The 27,473-nt window shown below is 34.6% G+C and overlaps 1 protein-coding gene across 1 annotated transcript; it reads right to left on the bottom strand.

The window, feature by feature from the left end:
• Positions 1-4,736: 4,736 nt before the first annotated feature.
• On the bottom strand, positions 4,737-23,658 carry LOC128551413 (cyclin-C-like; the record flags this gene model as incomplete). The annotated part of the gene is made up of 9 exons (XM_053532264.1): positions 4,737-7,147; positions 9,157-9,355; positions 10,449-10,516; positions 11,407-11,501; positions 15,910-16,001; positions 16,864-16,915; positions 18,485-18,554; positions 19,007-19,091; positions 23,552-23,658. Coding segments are annotated over 9 exons (820 nt in total), but the record flags the coding sequence as incomplete, so codon positions are not given.
• Positions 23,659-27,473: the final 3,815 nt, after the last annotated feature.

Below are 27,473 nucleotides of genomic sequence, written 5' to 3'. Positions count from 1 at the left end.
TTTTTTCTTTCATAGAATTTTTTTAAATTCACATAATATGATAGGAAAATTTGTGCTGAAAACAATGAACAAATAAAAACAATAGGTCACCAGGCTTGTTTTTGTGAAAAATTGTTTTGAACACACCCACTGTTGCTGAAACTGCTAGCGATTTTTCAACATTTTCATAATTTTCTGCTTTTTTATAATACCAACCAAAATATACATCAAGACAGCACAATAAAGTTTTTTTCTTTTTACAGATTTTATCATATACTTATTTGATATCATAGTCATATTTGTAATACTCTATCCTTACAATAATGGGTACAAATGAACAAAAAATATTGTTACATATTTACTTTTGTGAACTTTTTTCAGTGAAAAATACCCATAGTGAAGAATATTTTTTTAAATTTTGAAAAAATTCTTTCATAGAATTTTTTCCTATTTTTCTTGTGTATAGATAATTGTATTGTGAGCATAAAAATGGCTAAAAATGTATGGTTCACCAGGCTAAATTTTATTTTAAGACCGCTAGAATACAACACCTGTTCGGACGGAAAATGGCGCGAACCTGGCCAAATTGATTACATGTATGTCTGCTAGAAGTTAAAAACAAGTTTTAAAAATTCTTAATCCTTTCTATAATTGAATACTAAATAATCTGAAAGGTGATATTGTCTTATCAGTACTAAGTCAATTATCTTACATTATATGAACAACACTGTCTTTGTACCAAAATGCGATTTGAAAACACAACCACAAAAGTAGCAAGATACCTGTCAGGCATGATACTTGTCAATACAACATAAACCAGTATCAACATTTGTTTACTGATAAAACTTATCAAAAATGTTATTTCATTCAAGATTCCTCATATTTAAGATTGTCTGTAACATGTTTCAACAAATGTTGACTTCAGTTCAGTTTTCCATAGAAAGTGTCGGCTGCGCAGAAAGATGCGCATAAAAAACTATCGGAATTCCCTTTAAGGCAAGAATATCTTTTAAAGATGTTAATCACATTTAAGCAACATTTTATGACATTTTTCATTTTTAGTGTATTCTGCTTTAGACTGATTTAATGAACACAAAGACCCATTACAAGAAGTTAGATCCCTGTTAGAAATGTATGTTTTAATATATTTCATGAAATATTGTAATTACCTCCCTTTAATAATTATGAAAGTATTCCAAAAGTGGACGATTTCATTTGATTTCAATATAATTTCTAGTTTTACATTTGTATTTGATAGATATTGAGATATTTCAATAATTTTAAAGGTAAGTTTTAAAACAGTGTGTAGCTTCCTAATTCATTGACTTTTCCAATCTATCCTGGTTGCACAATGACGACAAAATATGTATTTGTTAATGTTATAAGCGGTAAAATTAAATTTAAAAACTTGCGTTTCTAATGAATTTCGACAAAATGGGTATATGTTAATATTACAGGAGGTAAGGTTATATTAAGTTTAAAAACTTGTGTTTCTAATGGATTTTGACTAAATATGTATTTGTTAATGTTAATCTTTTACAAATAAATTACAATGGTTCTTATACTCATAGATCCCTTAGGCACTTTAGTATGTTAATAAAATTTATACATGTACTAAATAATTCTTTGTTGGGCAACCAGGATAGGGAAATCAAATTTTAAAAATAATTCCAGCAAAATCAAACATGTACTAAACATTCAGTGAACACAAATAAGCATAAATGATCATTTATTAAACTTTCAATAAAATCCATTACTTTATCAAAATCTGATTAATCACCTTTAAAGATTTTACTGTATTGAACCTCTGGGCAGGGCCAATTTTGACTTCAGGGACAAGATTTTAACTAAACTGGCAGAGAACTATTACACAATGCTACATACTAAAATAGTAAATATCTAGGTTCTGGGCCCTGTGGTTTCAGAGAAGAGGTTTTTTAGAAGTTTTTCCTATGTAAGTCTATGTAAAACAAGTAAACCTAGAACCAGCCAAATTTTAATCCCTGGGGCACTATTTGGGAACACTTGGTAGATGACCTACACAATGCTACAAGCCATAATTATACTCAAGCCCTGGGTCTGGCAGTTTAAGAGAAGAAGACTTCTAAAGTTTTTCTTATATAAGTCCGTGTTTAACAAGTCAACTCCTGGGCAGGACCACTTCTTATCCCAGGGGCATGACTTGACAATGCTACATACCATTATATCTAAGCTCTGGGCCTTGCAGTGTTTGAGACGAAGATTTTTTTCCCTTCTGGTTGCAATGGCAACCTGAATTCTGCATGGAATGGAATTCTTTGAACATCTTTGGTAGAAGACCATGCAAGGAACATCTTGGCTAAGTTTCACCTCATTCCAACAAAAGGTTTCACAAAATATCTCATTAGAAGGAAAGTGTGGACAGATGGACAAATTAGTAATCACAATAGCTCACTCTGAATACAAAGTGCTGAAGTGAGCTGATAAAAGCAGAAAACCTACTCTATGTTTGTTGTTTGTTCCGCTTTACCCTTTTTCATTTAGTAAATATTTTACATATTCATTTCCCACATTCAGCCAGTTTTTACATAAATCATATTTTAACGAGTATCATTAAATGCAATACATGGCCCCATATATATGTGAGTACTATCATACATGTAAGAATCAAACATACAGTTTTTATCTTTATTACACACTTAGTCAATGCAAATTAACACTAATTAGTGCCAACTGTGTGGGATACAGAGTCTGTGTATTGTATGGACCAGCCATAAAATCATTCTCTTCTATACAGGCCAGCACTGGTTTATAAACTACCAGACAGTTATTCTCATCACCATCAACATAACATGATCATACTGCTACAATTATATTACTCCAAAGTATATAAAATTTTCAATATACATTTAAATCATTTTTAAAGATTGACTTAAGGATTACATGGTGTAATGATTTCCCGCGCTTTTCAGTTACGATGATTACCGACATCGAAGAATTCGGCCAATGTCGGAAGTTTTCGACGTTTCCGGTGATTTCCGGTAGTTATCGAGTTTTGTGTATTTCTTTGTGATTTTTTTGACGTTTTATTTTCCAAATGCTAAACATTTATACGAATTGCTAAGAGAAACAAAATTTTACTACTAAAAGCTTTTTTATTCAAAAATTTATAAAATGTTTGTCGTTCTGTGACGTCACGCTGGGGGTATTTCCCAACAAGAGCTGTCCGTAAGACAGCCAAGCTCGACTATTCGAAATATTGACCCAGAAGCAGGAAAATATTACCCAAAAAAGTTAAATATCAAAAGAGTTTTAAGTTCAAAAGGGGGAATAATTTGACCAAAATGCATATCAGTTATGGGACTTGCTGCTATCAACTAGTTTTATAACCCCGAAGGCACATGAGAAGTTTCAATTCAATATCTGCATTAGTTTTGGAGATAGTAACTTGCATGTAAAACTTTAACCAGAATTTTCAAAGTCCAAAAGGGGGCATAATTTGCCCAAAATACATGCCAGAGTTTTGGGACTTGATCCAGTGAGGTTAGTAATTGATCTAGAAAAAGAAAAAATAAGTTTCAAATCTATATGCCTTTTAGTAATAGCTGTATGTACTTGCACGCAAAACTTCAACCAGAATTTTCTAAGTCCAAAAGGGGGCATAATTTGGCCAAAATGAAAGTCAGAGTTATGGGACTTGATCCTATCAACTAGTTTTATAACCCCGAAGACACATGTGAAGTTTCAAATCAATATCTGCATTATTTTTGGAGATAATAACTTGCATGTAAAACTTTAACCAAAATTTTCTAAGTCTAAAAGGGGGCATAATTTGCTCAAAAAACATGTCAGAGTTATGGGACTTGACCCAGTGAGGTTGGTAATTGATCTAGAAAAAGAAAAAGTAAGTTTTAAATCTATATGCCTTTTAGAAATAGTTGTATGTACTTGCACGCAAAACTTTAACCAGAATTTTCTAAGTCCAAAAGGGGGCATAATTTGGCCAAAATGAAAGTCAGAGTTATGGGACTTGCTGCTATCAACTAGTTTTATAACCCCGAAGACACATGTAAAGTTTCAAATCAATATCTGCATTAGTTTTGGAGATAGTAACTTGCATGTAAAACTTTAACCAAAATTTTCTAAGTCCAAAAGGGGGCATAATTTGCTCAAAATACATGTCAGAGTTATGGGACTTGACCCAGAGAGGTTGGTAATTGACCTAGAAAAAGAAGAAATAAGTTTCAAAGCTATATGCCTTTCACTGATGGCTGTATGTACTTGCATGCAAAAACTTAACCAAGGTGTGACGCCGACGCCGACGCCGACGCCGACGCCAGGGTGAGTAGAATAGCTAGACTATTCTTCGAATAGTCGAGCTAAAAATTGTTGCAATTGAAAGAAAGGTATGGCCGACAAACGAGATTTTCGCGGAAGATTTGCTTCGGATAAGGGTAAAAGGCGCAGGAAACCCAAACTTATCGTTGACCATAACTATGCCAATGTTTTCCTGTGTGATGGAGACGATTGTAAAAGGAAAAAGTGTCCAAGTTCCTTGCATATGACTTTACCACAAAAAGTAAACAAGAATGGTTGGAAAGTGGGTCGGAGGCTCATTGAACTGAATGTACTGCTACTCCATCTAAAATCATGCCGAAAATGCATGCTTGGCCCAGTGCCACTTATGTACAACAACATCGTTGGTGAATTGCAAAAAGGTTTAGGCGGATATCTATATGTTGTGTGCCAAAACCCAGACTGCAGCCACATAAATTGAGTGCCATATGGGAAGACCCACCATATAAAAAACAAGGGGATGCCATGCTTTGTTATAAACACGAAACTTGGAGCAGGTAAACATCATTTTTTAACATCGTCTTTGATGAAATTGGCTTTATTTTTTTATTTATCAGGCATAGGCGGCTCTAGTCAAAGTAATTTGATGTTCAGATTGTTTTATATTTGTGACGGCCAATCTAAACGTCAAAAATTTGAAGGACCGAAATAATGGAAGTTATTTTAGTTAAATCACAGTACACAGTCATGTAAAGTTATGTGTTTATATGGCGTGTAAACACACGCCACGGTAAATGTTGATCGTGTACAGTACATACAGAGGTTTAAATCATCAGAAAATTCGTAATTTTGGATATTATTTGATAATTTTAACATAGATTGATGAGGAATTGAATCCCCTTTCCATACATGTAAGTTATATATTAATTATGGCCAATTTGTGAAACCCCCTGTGTCGAAAATTCCTAAAAACACCAGAGAGGCCGGCTAGTTCTGGGTTGAATCTTTGAGATCTGCTACAATATGTAAAATAAGTATGTGTTTCATGTGAGCCGTGCCATGAGAAAACCAACAAAGTGGCTGCAAAGCCACCATGGATCTGCGCAGTCTGGTCAGGATCCATGCTGTTTGCTTTCAATTCCAAGTAAGCATGTTACTATGCCAATTTTTCATTTTTTATTGATTCTGCTCTCCTCATCAAAAACTGTCAGAACAACTTTTATCAAATTTTAAATCAAAATCATGAATGATCTAACTAAGGAAATTAGCAGTCACCTTACAGGTTTCATTCAAAAATAAAAAAGTTATCGCTAAAATATGTGCAAACATACAACAAGAGATCACAGAGTGATCTTGGCGTCCACCACTGAGTCATTTTTGAATGTTCCAAATTTCAAGACTAGCTCAAAATCCTTTTATTATAACTAATAATTAAACCTATACCCTAAACAAGAGAGATGGCAACATTAATGAGTTATATTCAATGATTATTTTTTTCTTATTATGGAAACAAAGAATGCACATATAATTACTTAGATTAAAACTAATAATTAAACCCAGAAGTTTGGGTACTAAACAAATTAATTATCAATCTGCTAGGGTAGTCCATCCACTGCTAAGGTGTAATAGGAAAATAATGAACAACTTGAATCATTATCTCATTAGTGTCTGCAGACTTTATGACCCTTTTACAGGTAAGGCCATAAAAAACCAGTTAACTACTTGGAGGGCCATTGGATATAAAATTATATTAGAAATCAAAATAAACAAAGGGCCACAACTCATAATCACATTAAAAAATTGTTGAACCAGTCTGATTTTCAGGGGGACACAACTAGGGTACCAATACATCATTCTGACAAAGTTTGGTCAAAATTCCCCCAGTAGTTTCTGAGGAGATGCGATAACGAGAAATTGTTAACGGACAGACGGATGGACCACAGACGCAGAGTGATTTGAATAGCCCACCATCTGATGATGGTGGGCTAAAAATGATGAAAGGGGTTCATCAACGTCAAACCAATCAAACTACTTGAATTAATAGATATTGTAATTATTGACATACATGTATAACATTACAATAAGGCTACTCAAACTATTACTCTGTTAAATGCTTCTTTTAATTCCAGGTAATCGAATAATTTCATATATCATGAAATACAAGTCAATGCATTTGCTAAGGTCAGACTTTTTAAATAATGATAATAATAATAATAAATATCATCGTACAAAAACACAAAACAAAGCTTTCTTATGTTTATACCTGGAGACATGATTTACAAATAAATATCACTATATATCTTAAATGCACAGTCTTTGTGTCAACTGCTGATATTTTTGTTTACTTATTAAGCTCAGTTATACAAAGCCATTTAACAAAACATTTGTCACTGCCCTCTGAAGAAATGTCATCGAAAGCATCAGTAAGCAAAATCTTATTGTTTTTGTTACTGAATTGTTACTTCTTTTGTTTGGAGTAAAGTTGCACCACCAAATATGTATAACACAAGCTCATATGGTGACTTTCAAGCTTTAGTAATCACGGAGAAACACCTTCATACATTATTTCAGGCATGGGCCTGCATAGGTCTTGCCCCAGAAATCTTCCACATCCCAGCTGGACAGCCTCCTCTTGTGACAGAATTCTATTTAGTTAATACGGTGACCTAATTTCTGTCGCCTGATCTGCTCTATACTGAATGTTATAAAATAACTGTTCAACATGCACAATGCTCTGGTGCCTGTAGCTGACTCGTCCTAATGGTTTTACCTTCATTTTATAAAGTTACTGTACAATGTCATTGTGCAATGTCACTATACATTGTCACTACATAAAGGGTATCACTGGGTTGGTTGCTGACTCTGTCCTTCCTGTCCAGGATTTTGGGGAGGTCTGAAAGTAAAAAAAAAACATAATGAAGATTAATTAATTTATCATATATAATTTTTTATCTAAGCACATGATTCTTGACTGAAAATCAAACTATTTTACCGAAACTGGAACAAGTGGCCCAAATGGGCACAAGTCGCTCACCTGAGGAGAACTGCAACCCTAAGACTTGCTTCTGAGCAAGTTTGTTGAATATCCATTACACAATTAATTAAAAGTTAAGTTATTTACATTTTTTTTCTATTTTTACAGTAGCAGATTCTAATTGGAGCCAAGTGCCCCCACTTGAAAAGAAAATTGGTAGAGGACCTTATAATGATGAAGTTTGAGAAAGGTCGATCCAGCTGTTCATGAGAAGGTGCTGGTTGGAGAATTTTTCAAATTTTAGCTCTAGGGCCCCTAAATGGTGGCATGTACCCCCATATGACTTGTCTCCATATGAAAAAAATTGGAAGAGGTCTCTATAATGAAGCAGAAGACCAAGCTCTAGTGGCCCCTAGAAGGGATCAAATGCCCACACTAGATATAACAATAAGAGGGACCTTATAAAGATAATACAGACAAAGTCTGATAAAGATCAAACAAGCAGTTCATACAAAAAAGTTGTTTAAAGATTTTTCTTTTTTTTTTAGCTCTAGCGACCTTCAAGATTTTCATGGTGGAAGAAGGCCCAGGTGCCCCTTTGGGCATTATTCTGTCAAAGGCGGCCCTTGGGTAGAACCATCAATTTTTTGTAAGCCAGCTGGATGGCTTCAACACATGAAGACTTCTACACCCCAAATGAGGCTCAAACCAACATCGGTGAGCGGCAAGTGATTTGAAGTCAGCGACCTTAACCACTCCACCACAGATGCCCATAAATGCTACAGACCAAGTCTGATGAAGAACCAACAAGGGGTTCATGAGAAGAACTTGTGTAAAGGTATAATTATATGGTTTTAGTTTTAGCAGTCCCTAAAAGGGGTCAAGTGCCCTAGTACTCATAAATCTGCAAGAGGATCTTACAATGATGCTAGAAACAAATTCTGATGAAGATCAAACAAGTGGTTAAGGATTTTTTTTTATTTTTAGCTCATTAGGCCCCTGAAAGTGGAGGAGTGCCTCCATTTCAACAAATTTGGCAGAGGACTAGCATCTCATAAAAAGAGGTTGTTTAAAGGTCTTTCTTTTTTCAGCTCTGGTGGTCCTTAAAAAGGGTCAAAGTTAAGCATGTAAACAAACTGTACAGATTGTCCATGCTAAAGGGCTACTGAGCAAGTTTGGTGTAATTCTGAAGAGAAGATTCAGAGAAAAAACATGTGAAAATGTTGATACAAGATGACAGATCATGGATGCCAGATCATTCACCAATACTAATAGCTCATCCTGAATGACAAAGTCTACTACAGGAAAGATAATATTGTTTTACCTCATTTTTATTGCCAATGCAAATATTACACATAATAGATGTTAAATATTCTTAATATTTTTTATCAAAACTACCATCACTATCTGTTTCTATATTGGTCTATTTTAGCAAGAAAATGCAGTAACAGTTTTAACTGTCAAGACACCATTTTCCCTTAATTATTTAACACTTAAAAGACTCTGGCAGCTATTGAAATTTGTTATAAAATAGAAGGAAGTTAGATGTAGTTTGTACCACACACTTTCAAATATCTATTTACACAGTATTTTGATATGTAATAACTGTTGTTCCAAAAGTTTTTGAAATTCAGATGTTGTGCTGGAGGAACATCTCTTCAAAAAATCTTTCTACTGTGTTTGTATAAATAATAAGAAAACAAATATAACATTGGTTTTCATGGGACAATAGTATTGTCAACATCCAAAAATATACTGTCAACCTCTGCTCTCCGTCAGTGGACAGTATTCTTCTCATGCTGACAATATTTACTGTCCCACTCAAAGTGAAGTGATATTTATAGAATGACACATACGGTGTAGGACTAGTCTTTGGTTTAGGCATGTTCTGTAACACAGTGAAAAGATATTTATAGAATGACACATACGGTGTAGGACTAGTCTTTGGTTTAGGCATGTTCTGTAACACAGCTGCTATCTCCTTTTTCTCATCGTAGTTCTTCCATAGATCATACAGGTGTAGAATCTGGCGGGTTATTTCTAAAATCTTGTCCATATCTACTGATAGTTCTGCAAACCACTGTTTTAAATCTTTCTGTTGTATGACACAGGCTATATGTAAAGCAGCTGAAAAGTAACAACATGTATGAAGCATCTTTATTCTTACAATATTAAGTTTAGAGTGTGTTTAGGGAGGGAGACTTTTTAGCTGTATCCTCGTGATGCTGACATTGGATCACTCATCCTTCATCACTGCTGGTATAAGCTGTTTTAAGTGTATAGGGCCTCATTTGACGTCATTCACAAGTTTTGTAAAAGGACAAAGGTTCTGAAATAATGCCAGAAGGGACACCAAAAGTCTTCATTTATTATTCAGTATCAAAAGCAGAATGTCACCAATGGCATGTAAAATATGTCAGTGTTACTTAAAAGTAACAAAACAAATATATATGGTCCTGTTACTGGGCCATTATAGAAACATGATTTTAACGGTTTAATATTGACAAAGCATTAATTCAAGGTATAATGTAATGTAATGTAATTAAAATAATGAGATATATGATATGATATGATATGATATGATATGATATGATATATGATACGATATGATACAATACAATATATTAATTTCATTACACAGTCTGTGTTTTTTTATTACTTTTTTTCAGTTAAAAAAGTGTAGTCAAATTAACAGAATCTAGGCCTTTCCTTTATTTTTCAAAGAAGAACAAGAAAATATCGGCAAAATTGATGGATGCTCTCCGAAATATGATAATTGCATATTAAAAGAACATGACTGGGCACAAATACTTTACTAATGTTGAATAATCATTAATAAAAGCAATATCTCATTGAAAAATAATCCCACCAGAACATGAAGACGTCATGTGCACCTCCTCTTGTTGCTGAATTCCAGCTACAGGTCGCTGAAGAATACTCCAGGCAAGAAATGGTACTATAGTTTACTAATGTTGAATAATCATGGGCCAATTACTCAATGAAAAATCATCCGTCTGGAACATGAAGATCATAATTATGTGCATCTTCTCTTGGTAGTGAAGCTTCCTATGAAGTTTGGCTAAATTCCAACAAGTGAAAAAATTGTGAGATGGATGGATGAAGTGGGGACTATATACTTCCCCTTCATGGAAGCATAAAAACTGCAATCTTTTGACAACATCACAATGATGAATTTAAGCTTTGAATAATGTATACTTACATAAAGCAATAAGATATGGGGGATACAGTAAGGACACATCAGTACGAAGGGAGTCATTCACTATTCTCCTGAAAACAGACAAAAATAGGAATTTTATTCAGTTTTACTTAACAAAATAATGCTACTTATAGATCAATATAATTACATCTTTACTAATCCATTCTATTATAAGCTTGAACACCTGTTCACCAAGTGTAACATTTTCTTTAATCTTATAATATAGTATCTGCTCTGGTAAATACTGAGTGATACTATACTTTATTATCAAACTATTACAAATTAATTTTTTTCATTTAATAATTAAATTCACATAAACATTTGCACATTAGTCATATTGAGATAACTATATCCTGTTTGCTGAAACTGTGGAAAAAGAAAATATTAGATTAAACAGCAATCATTTATTTTTCTCAATCAATGATAATCTCCCTTGCACTGTAAAACTCTTCATTTTTACCTGGCATGTACTTGATAAATTCATACCTGTGTCAGAAATTACCAAGCTAGAGGAAGGATACTGTCATCTGTTGAGCTGGTATCAGATACATATTGCATTAGAGATTTGTAAGGGTAATATACTACCTAACTTACCAGGCCAGAGGAAGGATACTGTCACCTGTTGAGCTGGTATCACATACATATTGAGATCTGTCAAGGTGATATACTACCAAATTTACCAAACTAGAGGAAGAATACTGTCATCTGTTCAGCTGATATCAGACACATTTTGCACTAGAAGTCTGCAAGGGTGAAAAACTATCTAAACTGCCATGCTAGGGAAGAATACCTTCATCTGTTGAGATGATATCAGACACATATTGCACTAAAGATCTGACAGGGTGATATACTACCAAGCTTACCAAGCTAGAGGAAGGATACTATCATCTGTTGACTCAGAGCTGATATCAGACACATATTGCACTAGATATCTGTCAGGGTGATATACTATCTAACTTACCAGGCTAGAGGAAGGATACTATCATCTGTTGAGCTGATGTCAGACACATATTGCACTAGAGGTCTGTAAGGGTGATATACTACCAAACAACAGTCCTGAAATATATAATCACATTCACAATAGCTTTTTCGTTGGGACATGAATCTGTGGGTTTCAACTTTTACAGATAACGTGAATTGCAATTTTATTAGTCGCCGGTAGAAACTGGCGACTGTATTTGATATGCTTTAGGGTTCTGCAGCTGGTAGGAGAAGTTATTAAAATTTGACAATGAAAAAATGATATTGTAAATAAAAGAAAAATGAGGCAGTTAATGAAAGGCTTACATAAAGGAATAAGGAGCTGAAAACTGCACAAGATTTTTATTATTTCAAAAGATAGCTTTTTGGGAAAATAGGAAAAATGTATAAAGAACTTATCTCTATACTCGGTATCACTAGCCCTATCACCTGATCTGAAACAGGTAAACATTCTCATTACACTGCAGAGAGAATGCCTTTACAAAGGGTTTACAACCATGTCAGATTAATAACCACAGTTAATCTATTTCCTTTCACTTGCTAATAAATAAATAATTAGACCTTCACCCTACATAGAATCCTAATTTAATCCCAGTCTTTACAACATTCTACAGATTATTTCAGAAATGGCCTCAGACTAGTAGTTCTTTGAATTGGAGTAAAAATTAAATGGAATTCTAAAATATTGCTGATTACATAAAAGAAAGAGGAATTAAAACAGGGTCTTTGAAAAAGGATACAATTTTTTTTATTGAAAGTTATACACACGATGCAATAAAATAGACAATAAATTCCTTCTAAAAGCAAAATATTGTCAAAGTCAGAGGAAAAATGAACTAGAAAATACTTTTGTAAAAAAGCGCATGTCTCCCCCAATGCAAAGTCGTACAGGCAAGAAGTCAATAGGGGTCAGGAGCGAAAGTCAAAGAGACACTGATGGTTGGCTGCAATAGGGATCATCTACTTGGCATGTCCAGTCATCCCGCTAAATTTCAACACTCTTGGCCTAGTGGTTCTCAAGTCACTGTTCAGGCTCCTGTGACCGTGACCTTTGATCAAGTGACCTCAAAATAAATACGGGTCATCTACTCTGCATGTCCAATCATCCTATTAAGTTTCAACATTGTAGGTCAAGTGGTTCTCAAGTTATTTCCAAAAAATGATTTTACATGAACAGGCCACTGTGACCTTGACCTTTAATAGACTGACCCCAAAATCAATAGGGGTCATCTACTCTGCATGTTCAATCAACCTATAAAGTTTCAACATTCTGGGTCAAGTGGTTCTCAAGTTATTGATCGGAACTTGTTATCAATGTTCAAGCCCCTGTGACCTTGACCTTTAATGGAGTGACCCCAAAAACAATAGCGGTCATTTACTCTGCATGAACAATCATCCAATGAAGTTTCAACATTCTGGGTCGAGAGGTTCTCAAGTTATTGATTGGAAATGGTTTTCCATGTTCAGGCCCCTGTGGCCTTCACCTTTAACAGAGTGACCCTGAAATTGTTAGGGGTCATCTACTTTGCATGACCAATCATCCTATGAAGTTTCATCATTCTGGGTCAAGTGGTTCTCAAGTTACTGACCGGAAATGGTTTTCAATGTTCGGGCCCCTGTGACCTTGGCCTTTAATGGAGTGACCCCAAAATCGATAGGTGTCATCTACTTTGCATGTACAATCATCCTATGAAGTTTCAACATTCTGGGTCGAGAGGTTCTCAAGTTATTGATTGGAAATGGTTTTCCATGTTCAGGCCCCTGTGGCCTTGACCTTTAACAGAGTGACCCTGAAATCGTTAGGGGTCATCTACTTTGCATGACCAATCATCCTATGAAGTTTCATCATTCTGGGTCAAGTGGTTCTCAAGTTACCGACCGAAAATGGTTTTCAATGTTCAGGCCCCTGTGACCTTGGCCTTTAATGGAGTGACCCCAAAATCGATAGGTGTCATCTACTTTGCATGTACAATCATCCTATGAAGTTTCAACATTCTGGGTCAAGTGGTTCTCTAGTTATTGATCGGAAATGGTTTTCAATGTTCAGGCCCCTGTGACCTTGACCTTTGACGGAGTGACCCCAAAATCAATAGGGGTCATCTACTCTTCATGACCAACCATCCTATGAAGTTTCAACATTCTGGGTCAAGTGGTTCTCTAGTTATTGATCGGAAATGGTTTTCAATGTTCAGGCCCCTGTGACCTTGACCTTTGACGGAGTGACCCCAAAATCAATAGGGGTCATCTACTCTTCATGACCAATCATCCTATGAGGTTTCAACATTCTGGGTCAAGTGGTTCTCTAGTTATTGATCGGAAATGGTTTTCAATGTTCCTTCAATGTGACCTTCACCTTTAACAGAGTGATCCCAAAAACAATAGGGGTCATCTGCTCTTCATGACCAAACATCCTATGAAGTTTCAACATTCTGGGTCAAGTGGTTCTCTAGTTATTGATCGGAAATAGTTTTCAATGTTCAGGCCCCTGTGACCTTGACCTTTGACGGAGTGACCCCAAAATCAATAGGGGTCATCTACTCTTCATGACCAATCATCCTATGAAGTTTCAACATTCTGGGTCAAGTGGTTCAATAGGGGTCATCTACTCTTCATGACCAATCATCCTATGAGGTTTCAACATTCTGGGTCAAGTGGTTCTCTAGTTATTGATCGGAAATGGTTTTCAATGTTCAGGCCCCTGTGACCTTGACCTTTGACGGAGTGATCCCAAAAACAATAGGGGTCATCTGCTGTTCATGACCAAACATCCTATGAAGTTTCAACATTCTGGGTCAAGTGGTTCTCTAGTTGTTGATCGGAAATAGTTTTCAATGTTCAGGCCCCTGTGACCTTGACCTTTGACGGAGTGACCCCAAAATCAATAGGGGTCATCTACTCTTCATGACCAATCATCCTATGAAGTTTCAATATTCTGGGTCAAGTGGTTCTCTAGTTATTGATCAGAAATGGTTTTCAATGTTCAGGCCCCTGTGACCTTGACCTTTGACGGAGTGACCCCAAAATCAATAGGGATCATCTACTCTTCATGACCAATCATCCTATGAAGTTTCAACATTTTGAGTCAAGTGGTTCTCTAGTTATTGATCGGAAATGGTTTTCAATGTTCAGGCCCCTGTGACCTTGACCTTTGACAGAGTGACCCCAAAATCAATAGGGTCATCTACTCTTCATGACCAAACATCCTATGAAGTTTCAACATTCTGGGTCAAGTGGTTCTCTAGTTATTAATCGGAAATGGTTTTCAATGTTCAGGCCCCTGTGACCTTGACCTTTGACGGAGTGACCCAAAAAACAATTGGGGTCATCTACTCTTCATGACCAATCATCCTATGAAGTTTCAACATTCTGGGTCAAGTGGTTCTCTAGTTATTGATTGGAAATGGTTTTCAATGTTCAGGCCCCTGTGACCTTGACCTTTGATGGAGTGACCCCAAAAACAACAGGGGTCGTCTACTCCAGCAGCCCTACAACCCTATGAAGTTTGAAGGTTCTAGGTCAAATGGTTCTCCAGTTATGGCTCGGAAATGAAGTGTGACGTACAGACGGACGGACAGGGCAAAAACAATATGTCTCCTGGGGGAGACATAATTACCACATACATTACCTAAAAGAATCAAACGTTCTTGATGGACAATGCAGCTGTATTGCTGGGTAAATAAAGAAAATGTGTACTTTCATTTAAACAATTGAAACTTAACTAAATTTTTGTGTGTTATTTATTCAAGATAATACTAGTCAATCTTTGCAATGTGTACATTGGCTGGGAAACTCTCTGTTTACATGTTTCGGATCACGTGATAGATTTTGATATGAAGTATATATATATCATTAAATTTCGTGATTTTTTACATTATTGTAAATTCAGTTTTCCGGCAATTTGATGCTCTGCATCAAAATTTTACTTGTTTGTTCACTGTATTTAGTTTTGTGGCTTGATGCTACCACAAAAATAACTCACCCACAAATAATTATCAATTCACATTATTTTAAGGTTACTGTGACCTTTGACCTATTGACCCTAAAAGCAATATTGGTCATCTAGTGACCACATGCAGTCATTGTAAGCCTAAGCATTCTCTTGTTTTTGATCAGAAACCAGCTGGTCTACCAACAGACTAACACACAGACAAAGGAAAACAATATTGAACCCTCACCTTATTAAAATATGCTGTGAAAATAAAATTATCCGCCTTTCAGTGAGGACTAAAAATCATTGGTAGACTGAAGAAAGACACCACTGTCAAGAAGCTGTTTGTCAAAACAAGCCACATCTTCAAACACATTTACTTACACAAACCGACCTCTATAAAACAACCACCTGAAGTATGACACAAGCTTAACATTCTATCTTGAGTAGCTGTTTTAGACAGATTTAACTGTATTTACCTATATGTATGTTTTCTTATGTAAATAACACTCATGTTTGACCTTACAGCTGTAAAACAACATCAATTATACAAACCATCATTTCTAACAGGTAAAATTCACATTCCAGCACATTGTTTATTCTGTATGGATATTCCTGGGGGTAGGCATGTGAGAATTTGTTCTTTACTGAAATACATGAAAAAAATCTATCGATTAACCATGGGCATAAACAGTGTTATTACATACTCGTTTCTATTCCCCGTTAAGTTTCATTGGTACCGGAAATGTCAATATTTTTCTATACACTGACGCCTGAATTTCATATCGGGTGCATGACGTAATTCAGTGTGTGTTGTTGCACTATTTTTTTATTTAGTTCAGTACTGTCAATCCTATTCAGGCTATTGAACATATTTATGATATTTACATAATATTTATACGCGCAGATGCGTATGTAATAAAAAGGTCATTATCTTTGCATCGGGAAATATGCACTCGTTCTTCAGCGGAAGAATATTGCGCTTAAAGTCGCGCAATATTTCCGCTGAAAACTCGTGCATATTTCCCGATACAAAACTAATAACCTATAATTATAATTAACCATTTTTTCATATATTCGGTTATATGCCTGCAGAAAAATTACACGAGAATGTAGCCCGACTGAATTATACATGCAGAGTATAACTGATTTGTACTGTTAAAATATGGTTCTGCTATATATTATTTCGATTCTAATATGTCTTTCATGTAAACAAGTAGAAGAAATAGGGAGGAACTATTTCATGGCGCAAGTATGGCGCCAAATATAGTAGGTCGACTTAATATCAATGATTAACCATGTTTTAACAGTGAAAAAAGTGTTAGAGCGAAGAGTATAAACAAGAAATGGAGTAAATAAAACTTTATCAAGGACATTATCTCTCGGGTCAAATATTTTCAGAGAACGGTTTTGCCACTCACACTGTGGTTTCAAATTCATTTTAATTCACAGTCCCAGTAACCTGGATTTCAAAATCTTGTATGCATTAATAATAATGTAAGGACTTACCTACAGTCTGGCATGTAGTTATCAATCTACTGTTGGATATAACACCGAATTCCTGGAAAATAAATATTTCAGTAGATAATATATAGGCTTTTAAACAAAATCAGCTGTCCATAAGTTCCTCGGGTATTGATTCGAAATTTCAAAGTTGAACATGGGCTAAAACTTTCATAAAAAGGGTCATAATTTGAATTGTTTGCAACCTAGGTTCTCTAACTTGATTATATATGCATATCTGATGTGTTGGAATCCTTGCAATGAAGTTTCAATCCAATATATGTAACTGTGACAAAGCTTGACAATTAACTGCATGCCAAGCTTTAATCAATTTTTCTAAGCCAAAAAGGGCGAACTAGCTGATGACTGGGAAGCCTTGTGTAAAGTTGCAAGCCATACAGTTATTTTTAAGATACACCATGATACTTTTGGGCAAAATATTTGTCAATTTTTTTCAAGTTGACAAATGACTATAATTTATGCTGAACTTAACCAAGAGTTATCTAGCTTGGCTATTTTAGCAGATTTGATCACTGGGAGGCATATGAATGTTTATATCCGAGTGTTGAGTTTTTAAAGTCTTTCGGTGTAGTTACACAAAAGACATTAATGGAATTTTCTCAGTAAAAGAAAGGAATTATTTTATATAACATTCCAACAATAGTTATCTAACAACAGTCAGTTTGATGAATGTGAGGCTTTGTGTGAAATTTCAATCCAATACATGTGATAACCAAACATGTAAAACTTTCATCAATGGTTGCAGGCGTGACACCAATGAAAGTTCCTATTCTTTGAACAGTTAAGCTAAAAAGAAGTTCCAATCAATTTACTTTTTGAAAAGAATAATTATAACAAGAGCTGTCCGTAAGACAGCGCGCTCCACTCTTCGGCGATTTGACAGTAACAAGAAAATAATTCCAAGTATAACAATCTGGTGACCTTGACCTTGGGTATAATGGGCCCAGCCCCTGCATATACATTGTTTGTATGCTGGACAATGTTTATGTGAAGTTACAGTAAGATATAAGCATTAGTAACAAAGATATGACAGAAAATCAAAGGTTGCCTAAAAACTTTAACCTTAAAAAGAACCTAAGTATAACACCTTGGTGACCTTGACCTTGGGTATAATGGGCCCAGCCCAAGCACATACTTTGTCTGTATGCTGGACAATGTTTAAGTGAAATTACAGTAAGATATGAGCAATAGTAACAAAGATATGACAGAAAAACAAAGGTTGCCAAAAAACTTTAACCTAAAAAATAACCCAAGTATAAAACCTTGGTGACCTTGACCTTGGGTATAATGGGCCCAACCCTTGCACATACTTTGTTTGCATACTGAACAATGTTACTGTGAAGTTACAGTTAGATATAAGCAATAGTAACAAAGAAAAACAAAGGTTGCCTAAAAACTTTAACCAAGAAAGCTCACGCCAACGTTGGGCAAGTAGAATAGCACCCCTATTATCCGAATAGTGGAGCTAAAAACTCAATAAAAAAAATTCATACTTGATTAGTATTGTTCTGCCTGAAACAGATTCTTACAGCTTTTAAAAGATATGAAATTACAAGCTCAATATAACATTAACTAATGAAAAGGAATTGATAGCATTCATACTTACCTCAACTTTTGATGCTAAAAATATACAGGTTGGTGCCATTAGCCAGGGATCTATACATTTTAATGAATTTCTGAAAGCAAAAGCAAAAATTTTTTCATAGGAGTATTTACGTGTTAAGAAATACAGTGAATAATGATGACAGTGAACAAGTGTGTGAAGTTTCAATCCATTCCCACAAGTGGTTACTGAGAGACCAGCTTACATACAAAAACTTAACAAATCTGGACGCGGACGCACGGGCGAGTCCAATAGCTCTACTATTCTTTGAACAGTCGAGCTAAACATTACTTAAAAACTCACTGCCTTGTGTTTTAGATAGTATCATTTAAGTTATATACTATCATTTAAGTTATATACTAACAGTTTTGATTGAAAAATGTCATTTCGGTTATTAATAATTTTTTCATAAATTTCTATATAATCTTGGAATGAATCTATTGACAATTCAAATATTACTCAACACGACACTTGTATAAAATCCTTTACATATATACCATTTGTGTGGAAGAGACATATATTTACCTTGCATAAAATCTTTTGAAATACACGGTTGCTGTAGCTATAACCTGTTGTCTTACTTTCAGCTGCTCCCCAAGTGCCTGTATAACTGTAAAATACATTATATATAATTATCTGTAAAAATCTTTAAATCTGAGCACAGTTTATTTCACAAATTTGCTATTTATTCATGAAAAAACAACTAGTGATTATTAAGTGAAAAACCTCTCACGATTAATAGCTGTTTTATAGTAATCCCCATTTCAAATTACTTCTTGAACTTATCGTTCAGAGAAGTTGCAAAGCTATTGACATTGCTGGCAATTTGCTGCATAATTTATATACTTTTTGATACAGTTGGTACTTCATACTACTGCAATACTACTAATATTGTAATACTGTTGCTACTGCAGTAAACTATTGTAATACTGTTGTGCAATATAATGTTGTATAGCTGTAAACTATTGTAATACTGTAAAATCATTTAATTTCGTGGGCATGAAATTTCGTGGTTTTGGTCAAAACGGCAATTTCGTGGGGATATGAATTTGTGGATTTAATCTTTTGAACATAAAATGAATAGGAATTTTACTTGGTCGTTGGGATTAAATTTCATGGATTTACTCAACCACAAAATCCATGAAAATTAGTCCCCCATGAATATTAATGATTTCACAGTATGCTGTTGTATTGTAGCAAACTATTGTGATACTGCTGTGCAACATAATGTTGTATTGCAGCAAACTATTGTGATACTGCTGTGCAATATAATGTTGTATTGCAGCAAACAATTGTGATACTGTTGTGTAATATGCTGTTGTATTGCAGCAAACTATTGTGATACTGTTGTGCAATATACTGTTGTATTGCAGCAAACTATTGTGATACTGTTGTGCAATATAATGCTGTATTGCAGCAAACTATTGTGATACTGTTGTGCAATAAACTGTTGTTTTGCAGCAAACTATTGTGATACTGTTGTGTAATATAATGTTGTATTGAAGTAAACTATTGTGATATACAACAGCAAACTATTGTGATACTGTTGTGCAATATACTGTTGTACTGCAGCAAACTATTGTGATACTGTTGTGTAATATGCTGTTGTATTGCAGCAAACTATTGTGATACTGCTGTGCAATATAATGTTGTATTGCAGCAAACTATTGTGATACTGTTGTGTAATATGCTGTTGTATTGCAGCAAACTATTGTGATACTGTTGTGCATTATACTGTTGTATTGCAGCAAACTATTGTGATACTGTTGTGCAATATACTGTTGTATTACAGCAAACTATTGTGATACTGTTGTGCAATATACTGTTGTATTGCAGCAAACTATTGTGACACTGTTGTGCAATATACTGTTGTATTGCAGCAAGCTATTGTGATACTGTTGTGTAATATAATGCTGTATTGAAGTAAACTATTGTGATATACAACAGCAAACTATTGTGACACTGTTGTGTAATATACTGTTGTATTGCAGTAAACTATTGTGATACTGTTGTGCAATATACTGTTGTATTGCAGCAAACTATTGTGATACTGTTGTGCAATATGCTGTTGTATTGCAGCAAACTATCGTGATACTGTTGTGCAATATGCTGTTGTATTGCAGCAAACTATTGTGATACTGTTGTGCAATATGCTGTTGTATTGCAGTAAACTATTGTGATACTGTTGGGCAATATTCTGTTGTATTGCAGTAAATTATTGTGATATACAACAGCAAACTATTGTGATACTGTTTCGCAATATAATGTTGTATTGCAGCAAACTATTGTGATACTGTTGTGTAATATAATGTTGTATTGCAGCAAACTATTGTGATACTGTTGTGCAATATACAGTTGTTTTGCAGCAAACTATTGTGATACTGTTGTGTAATATACTGTTGTATTGCAGCAAACTATTGTGATACTGTTGTGTAAAATACTGTTGTATTGCAGCAAACTATTGTGATACTGTTGTGTAATATAATGCTGTATTGCAGCAAACTATTGTGATATACATCAGCAAACTATTGTGATACTGTTGTGCAATATAATGTTGTATTGCAGCAAACTATTGTGATACTGTTGTGTAATATAATGCTGTATTGCAGCAAACTATTGTGATACTGTTGTGCAATATACGGTTGTTTTGCAGCAAACTATTGTGATACTGTTGTGTAATATACTGTTGTATTGCAGCAAACTATTGTGATACTGTTGTGTAAAATACTGTTGTATTGCAGCAAACTATTGTGATACTGTTGTGCAATATACTGTTGTATTGCAGCAAACTATTGTGATACTGTTGTGCAATATACTGTTGTATTGCAGCAATCTATTGTGATACTGTTGTGCAATATAATGATGTATTGAAGCAAACTATTGTGATACTGTTGTGTAATATAATGCTGTATTGCAGCAAACTATTGTGATACTGTTGTGCAATATACTGTTGTATTGCAGTAATTTATTTGACACTGTTGTGTAATATAATGCTGTATTGCAGCAAACTATTGTGATACTGTTGTGTAATATACTGTTGTATTGCAGCAAACTATTGTGATACTGTTGGGTAATATACTGTTGTATTGCAGCAAACTATTGTGATACTGTTGTGCAATATACTGCTGTATTGCAGCAATCTATTGCGATACTGATGTGTAATATACTGTTGTATTGAAGCAAACTATTGTGATACTGTTGTGTAATATAATGCTGTATTGCAGCAAACTATTGTGATATACAACAGCAAACTATTGTGATACTGTTGTGCAATATAATGTTGTATTGCAGCAAACTATTGTGATACTGTTGTGTAATATAATGCTGTATTGCAGCAAACTATTGTGATACTGTTGTGCAATATACGGTTGTTTTGCGGCAAACTATTGTGATACTGTTGTGCAATATACTGTTGTATTGCAGCAAACTATTGTGATACTGTTGTGTAAAATACTGTTGTATTGCAGCAAACTATTGTGATACTGTTGTGCAATATACTATTGTATTGCAGCAAACTATTGTGATACTGTTGTGCAATATACTGTTGTATTGCAGCAAACTATTGTGATACTGTTGTGTAAAATACTGTTGTATTGCAGCAAACTATTGTGATACTGTTGTGCAATATACTATTGTATTGCAGCAAACTATTGTGATACTGTTGTGCAATATACTGTTGTATTGCAGCAATCTATTGTGATACTGTTGTGTAATATACCGTTGTATTGCAGCAAACTATTGTGATACTGTTGTGCAATTTAATGCTGTATTGAAGCAAACTATTGTGATACTGTTGTGTAATATAATGCTGTATTGCAGCAAACTATTGTGATACTGTTGTGCAATATACTGTTGTATTGCAGTAATTTATTTGACACTGTTGTGTAATATAATGTTGTATTGCAGCAAACTATTGTGATACTGTTGTGCAATATACTGCTGTATTGCAGCAATCTATTGCGATACTATTGTGTAATATACTGTTGTATTGCAGCAAACTATTGTGATACTGTTGTGCAATATACTGTTGTATTGCAGCAAACTATTGTGATACTGTTGTGTAATATAATGCTGTATTGCAGCAAACTATTGTGATACTGTTGTGCAATATACTGTTGTATTGCAGTAATTTATTTGACACTGTTGTGTAATATAATGTTGTATTGCAGCAAACTATTGTGATACTGTTGTGCAATATAATGCTGTATTGCAGCAAACTATTGTGATACTGTTGTGTAATATACTGTTGTATTTCAGCAAACTAGTGTGATACTGTTGTGTAATATAATGCTGTATTGCAGCAAACTATTGTGATACTGTTGTGCAATATACTGTTGTATTGCAGCAAACTATTGTGATACTGTTGTGCAATATACTGTTGTTTTGCAGCAAACTATTGTGATACTTTTGTGCAATATACTGTTGTTTTGCAGCAAACTATTGTGATACTGTTGTGCAATATATAATATACTGTTGTATTGTAGCAAACTATTGTGATACTGTTGTGTAATATAATGTTGTATTGAAGTAAACTCTTTGACACTGTTGTGTAATATGCTGTTGTATTGCAGCAAACTATGTGCTACTGCTGTGCTATATACTGTTGTATTGCAGTAAACTATTGTGATACTGTTGTATTGCAGCAAACTATTGTGATACTGTTGTGCAATATACTGTTGTATTGCAGTAAACTACTGAGCTACTGTTGTGCAATATACTGTTGTATTGCAGTGAACTGTTGTAATACTGTTGTATAATATACGGTTGTATTGCAGTTAACTATTTGATACTGTTGACACTGCAGCTAACAACAGTTTTAGCACAAAGTACACATTTTACACTCACTCAAAAACTAGTTAGATGGAAAAAATTGAATGGGGGTCTCTTTCTGTCACAGCTGATTGTAGAGTCAATTAATAATGGCACTGTTTAAAATAAAGTTCACTCAGTAAAAGATGATGAAAGTGGATGTCAACTGGACAAAAACAACTGCAGTCTGCAAAGAGTTTGACATTTCATACAACTCTTTTTTAATAGAAACTAAAAAGGTTGAAAAGTAATAATACTTACAATTAGCAAAGAATATCATGCACTTTTCATAGTCTTCTTCATTCATTATTTTGAGGTCAGCTTGGCGTTCCCTTGCTAAATCTTGCCTGTCTAGTAACCACTGCTGACTGAAATAATATATTCAAGGCACTCACAAACATCAATTTGTATCTTACTTGAATAATTTTCAATAAATCATTAATTAATGATTAATGCTTTTTTAAAGGCACTGACCTCCAGATTTTGCCTAAAATGATCTTTCTTTAAAAATGAAGAGTGGTCATAATTATGAGTTTTTGTTTCTAAACTATCTTAAAAATGTCAGAATCCCGAGATCAACCTGGGCCGCTGCAGCAATAAAAGCTTTTCTACTGTCTTTACCAATACTGCCACGGAGAAATACGTAAAAGATAGAAAATTTAAGTATTGTTAAATATAGATCTATGTTTATAATTAAGGTAGTTTACCTCGAGTAAGCCTTGCAAACGCTTTTCAATTTTCAGTGTAAAAATAAGCAAAAAACAAGTTAAACAAGCAATGAATTGGTATCCCCCGCTGAAAGGGTTTGTGGTGAGGAATGGCAAAAAAATATATCTGGCAAAAAGTTAAGGCTGTTAATAAGAAGCAAATAATTTCATTAGTCAAAATCAATTTAACAGAAAACAAATGTTTAATTAAAGAGTACATAATAAATGTATGATACTTTGATCCTGACTAAAGAATTTATTTTGAATGGGATATGCTTACTGTATTAAGCTTAGCTTTTAAAATTAAATGCAGTTAATTGAAATGTGAGCTTGAAGTTTAATTGGAACGAAATACTGTCTTCGAGTGGTTTGGCACCAGGTGTTGCTGTTTAACATGTACATTTGAACTTAAAAGAACAGATCTGATGTCCTTAAGAGAACACAATCAAGTAAGATATCTTGAACATGGCTAAGGGCAAGGTTTGTGCAGTCACAACTTAACAAGTTGAAGGTCTGAACATTTAAAAAAAAAAAAAAAAAAAAAAAAGGAATGGAAATATATATTATTATGTATATATATATAAATATATGTATATATATATTTTTTAGGGGGGGGGGGTGCGGGGGGAATGGGTGAGAAAACAAAATTTCACATGCTGATTATAAATATTGATGGAAAATTAAAAATGAAAAAAAAAAAAAATGGGTGAAGTGGTGGGGGTTGGGGGGGGGGGGGGGGGGGCAGAGGATGCATGATCAGTGGTGGGCATGACTGGGTCAAGGAGCAAGGTGGGGGAATGGTACAACTTGCATATTGATAAATATTCATGGAAGGTTTGTAAAAAATCTAAAATAAGGAATGAAAACAATTTTATTTGGGGGGGGGGGGGGGGGGGGGGGGGGGGGGGGGGGGGGGGGGGGGGGGTGACCAAGGCAAGTGGGTGACCAGGTGTGGGTACACAACTTTACATGTTTATAATAAATGTTCATAGAAATAAATGAAAGAAATTTAATGAAATTCTGCCAAATGGTATGTTTGTTATGTACAAATATGTTGATTTTTAGACAATTAAAGGGCAATAACTCTGAAGTTACAAAAGAAATCCGTATGAAATTGTGTGTGCACAACCACATTATAGTGCTCTAAATTCTGTTTAAGTTTCACAGTTCAAGGTAAAATATATCAAAAGTTATGATGCAGAAATTGCCATATTTATAGTACCCTATATAGTTAACACTAGAAACTTCTAAGGGCCATAAATCTGGTGTTACTTGGGCAATCTGACTGAAACTTGATGGGTCCCATAACCTCATAGAGGTGAACATGTATATGAAGTTTGTTTGAAAAAAATCTAAAATAAGAAATGATTTTTTTTATATTTTTTTTTCTGGTGGAGGGGGGGCGGGTGCGAGAGAGGGGGAGGGATGTGATCAAGGTAAGGGGGGTGACCAGGTGTGGGTACACAACTTCACATGTTTACAATAAATGTTCATGGAAAAGGATGAAAGAAATTTAATGAAATTCTACCAAATGGTAAGTTTGTTATGTACAAATATGTGGATTTTTATACAATTAAAGGGCAATAATTTAATTTACAAAATAAATCCGAACGAAAATGTGTGTACACAACCACATTATGGTGATCTAAATTCTGTTTAAGTTTCATAGTTCCAGGTCAAATATATCAAAAGTTATGATGCAGAAATTGCCATATTTATAGTACCCTATATACTTAACACTAGAAACTTCTAAGGGCCATAACTCTGGTGTTACTAGGGCAATCTGACTGAAACTTGACGGGCCGCAAAAACTCATAGTGGTGAACATGTATATGTTTTATAAAAATATTCCCAACCATTTCCTAGATACGGCTCCGGACGGAAAGACGGACAACGCCAAAACTATATCCCTCCGAGTCCGACTTTCGTCGGGGGATAACAACTAATTCTCATGTGCAGGGGTCAAATTTAGCAACATTTTCTACTAGCTAAAAGAAGCTGGTGCCCTTTTTGTTCACTAGCTAAAATGAAAAGATACCGGCTAATATTAAACAATAATATTTAATTCCTTTATTAATATTTTACTGGCCAAAACCTACTGATTAATCTCTGTAAGTAGCCAGGAGTCACAAAAAAATTCTATTACCTTAAAATAGCTAGTGCCATTTTTATCCACTTACAAGCTAAAGTCAAATCCTTCCATGTTAACTTGATGCAAGCTGCCATCATGCATTATATCAGAGTTTTGTTGAACAATGAACAATGAAATATCATTTATAAACATAAATGATAACATTCCTGTCATGCAGAAAAAGGTATACCTGCAGAATAAACTTTATTCAAGCTTTGAAGACATTTGCTTGGTATATTATTGACTAGCTGAAATAAACTAGTACATTCAAAGCCCACTAACTATTCTCAAATTCCACTAGTATTTAGCTTGTATGCTTGTCTAAATTTGAACCCTGATGTGTTTCCATAACATATAGTCTGTCAGTAATTAACTTCAAAGTTTTCTTAAAAAACTCCAATATTCTATCAATACTCAGAAAAACTAAAGACAACTTACTCAGAGCGTTTCAACACTAATTGCTTGTCCAAGGAATACAAGAATATATATCCGAGCTTCATGTTGTGCACCTGTAGATATTTACCAACAGAGCTGGGACAGACAATATCATCAGTGATTATAATAAAAATACTTGCTATAAAAGTCAACTGCCACGGTGGCCGTGAGGGTAAAGGCGTTGGTTCAGAATACTCTGTTTTTGTCAGGGCATGGGTTTGCACCCCGCTATGGGCGATCTTTTTTTTTCTTTTTTTTTTTAAATGTAATATTTTCATATTCTTTTTAACAATATAATCTTAAGATAAAAAGATCATAAAAAAAGATTGTCCACAGAGGGGAAGGAACCCGCTGCCTGACTAAAACAGTATTCTGAACCAACGCCTTTACCCTCTAGGCCACTGCGGCAGTTGACTTTTATAAGGGCTGAGTATTTTTATCATAATCACTGATGATATCATGTCCCGGCTTGGTTGGTAAATATCTGTAAGCAACATCAAGCTCGGATCTATTCTCGTATTCCTTGGACAAGCAATTTATGTTGAAACGCTCGGAGTAAGTTGTCTTCATAAGTTTTTGAAAGAATATTTGAAATGGTAACAAAAGTTGTTGTATGATCGAGACATGTGCTCAGTTTGTTTTAAAAGTCAAAAAATATATTGGCTGAAGGTTGGCAGGGGCAGACTGGGAAGGGTGCTAACCCCCAAGTGTCTGTGTTATGAACAATTCCATATATGAATATTATAGGTCTATCAGTTATAATTTCCGAAATGAAAATTTACCCCTGAGGGGTGGTCTCAAACGCTTTACAAGATCTTTAAGTGAGTTCATATAGAAACACTATAAGTCCAACAAATTTGAAGCGATCCTAGGAAATATTGAGATACAGTGCATTCGCCCTGCTATGAAT

The sequence above is a fragment of the Mercenaria mercenaria genome, unplaced genomic scaffold, assembly GCF_021730395.1.
Source record: "Mercenaria mercenaria strain notata unplaced genomic scaffold, MADL_Memer_1 contig_1070, whole genome shotgun sequence".
Taxonomy (NCBI): Eukaryota; Metazoa; Mollusca; class Bivalvia; order Venerida; family Veneridae; genus Mercenaria; species Mercenaria mercenaria.
This window is presented reverse-complemented; position numbering and strand designations above follow the sequence as displayed.